General features: G+C 40.3%; 1 protein-coding gene across 1 annotated transcript in view; it reads right to left on the bottom strand.

The window, feature by feature from the left end:
• Nucleotides 1–313: 313 nt before the first annotated feature.
• Nucleotides 314–2,541, bottom strand: part of LOC107298260 (2-acylglycerol O-acyltransferase 2-A-like) — an 18,719-nt gene continuing 16,491 nt past the window's right edge. The window contains exon 4 of the mRNA XM_029286482.1: nt 314–492. Coding sequence (XP_029142315.1) covers nt 314–492 — 179 coding nt within the window. The remainder of the gene's footprint in view (nt 493–2,541) is intronic.

The following is a 2,541-nucleotide window of genomic DNA, read 5'->3' on the forward strand; positions in this document are numbered from 1 at the left end:
ATGGAACCAAACAGGTTGAGATAACCGAGGAAGGCTGGGTGGCTGCAAATAACGGATTCGAGCACTCTTTCTCAAGCTTTGCACATTGAAGGGAAACACGGTAATACTTCACGTGATCAGTGGTGGGATTCAAATAGGTAAACAACCGGTTCTCTACATGGATGCCGCTTCCGGAAGTCCATTCTGGGCCTGGGCAACAAAAAATTAGCAACCGGTTCTGCCAAAGTGGTGTGAACCGGCTGAATCCCACCACTGCGTGTGATGTACATTATACAAGAAGATCAGGACCCCGCCCCCCAGAAGCTGTTCCTACTTACCCATTCTCTATGGCCAGCCGAACGAAGCCCTTGCGGTTCTCTAACACGAGGGTGTAAGCTCCGGGACGGGCTTCTAGGGCTTCCTTGGCCCCTCCCACAACTATGATTACGATATTCCCACCTTCCTTTTTCCTCAAGACATAGGAAATAGATTCCTTGTCTGAGGGAATAAAACCTGGGTAACGCAAAGCAGGAAAAAGAAGAACATTAAAGCCCTGTACAACACACACACACACACACACACACATTAAATAGCTTTAACAGAGAATAACAGAGCTGGAGGGAACGTTGAAGATCATTTAGTCCAGCCCCCTGCTTAAGCGGGTGGTAACGGCAGACTGGGTGGGACTGAAAAGTTCAATCAATCAATTCCAACTTTGCAAGATCTTTTTTTTTTCCGTGAGAAGTTGAAATTGACTGATTGATTGAACTTTGGGTTTTTTTGCACATGGCAATGGAGGCCTAAACCGAAAAGGTTTTATAAAACCCAGCTGAAGGCCTAGGACTGGGGCAATGGCCCGCGTGCCCACAGAGAGGGCTCTGAGTGCCGCCTCTGGCACCCGTGCCATAGGTTCGCCACCACTGAACTAGGATGATTAAAGGCCTAGAGACAAAAACATATGAAGAACGGATTCAGGATTCATGGGTATGGCTAGTTTAAAGAAAATAAGGACTGGGGCGGACATGATAGCAGCATTCCAGTATTTGAGGGGCTGCTACAAGGAGGAGGGGGGTCAACTTATTTTCCAAAGCACCAGAAGACAAGACAAAAAGCAACGGATGGAAACTAATCAAGGAGAGAAGCAACCTGGAATTAAGGAGAAACTTCCTGACAGTGAGAACACTCAACCAGTGGAGCGACTTTCCTCCAGAAATTGTGGGTGCTCCATCACTGGAGGGTTTGTTTTTTTTTAATATAAAATTTTTTATTATTTTCGAGTATAACAAAATATAAACATAAACTTGACGCTTATAAATACAAAACATCAATGCATAAAAAAAACAATACTTTACAGGTGGTCTCGGCTGCCCCCTCTCTGCTTCCCCCTCTTTCTCGTACCAAACCTTCCTCCCTCTAGACTCTCAACCACTCCACCTTCCTCCTTCCACTCCCTACTTCCCAGCCTCTTTCTCAAGCACCAGCCAGAAGCAGTTTGGGGTAACAGCCAGGATCATCCTCATAAATATACTTCCAGAATAATTAATAAACACATCAGTTCTTATATATTTTTATCCTTTTCCCCGCTCCCCCCCGGACTTCCCAGAACTAAACCCAGGAATAATTACAAAATAATTTTAATCTATCCAAAGCTATCCATTCATACAATAACCAGATATAAACTTACTATAACTCTAAAATACAATAATAAACTTATAAAAATTTAATAATTAATCAAAAGCAAGATGATAATTTCTCAATTCATATTTTTTCTGAATATAGTCTATCCATCTTCTCCATATCAGGATAAATGTCTCCTGTGAATGATCCTTCAGGTATGCGGATATTTTAGCCATTTCTGCAAAGTGTGAGACTTTCTGTCTCCAATCATCCATAGTTGGTAGTATCTTTTTTTTCCAATTCTGAGCAATCAGTATTCTTGCTGCTGTGATGCAATACAACATAAGATTCATTTCTTTTCGATCCAAATTCTCCATAATACCCAATAAGAATAATTGCGGTGTAAATTTTATCTTTTTCCTGAAAATCTGTTGAATATTCCACCATATTTTAATCCAGAAGGCTTTGACATCCCTACAAGTCCACCAAATATGATAATAAGTCGCATCCATATTATCACATCTCCAACATTTTGGCTGCAAATTCAGATACATGCAAGATAATTTTTGAGGATCCAAATGCCATCTGTAAAACATTTTATAAAAATTTTCCCTTAAATTCTGAGCTTGGGTAAACTTAACATTTCTAACCCAGATTATCTCCCAAGTCTCTAACATAATTGGTTCTTGAATGTTTTGAGCCCACTTAATCATACAATCTTTAATTAGTTCTGTTTCCGAATCCAACTCTAATAATACACTATAAATTCTTCTAATATGGGCTCTGCTTTGATCTTTAATCTGCTTTATCAAATTCCCATCTTCCAACATAAGACCCAATTTTTGATCTAAACACCATCTTTCAGCCAATTGATAATATAAGAACCAAGACTGAAGCACTTTCTCTTGTCTCAATTCATCCAATAGTTTAATTTGCCAGTCTTGA

The sequence above is a fragment of the Protobothrops mucrosquamatus genome, unplaced genomic scaffold, assembly GCF_001527695.2.
Source record: "Protobothrops mucrosquamatus isolate PMUCROS unplaced genomic scaffold, P.Mucros_1.0 scaffold3824, whole genome shotgun sequence".
In the NCBI taxonomy this organism is placed as follows: Eukaryota; Metazoa; Chordata; class Lepidosauria; order Squamata; family Viperidae; genus Protobothrops; species Protobothrops mucrosquamatus.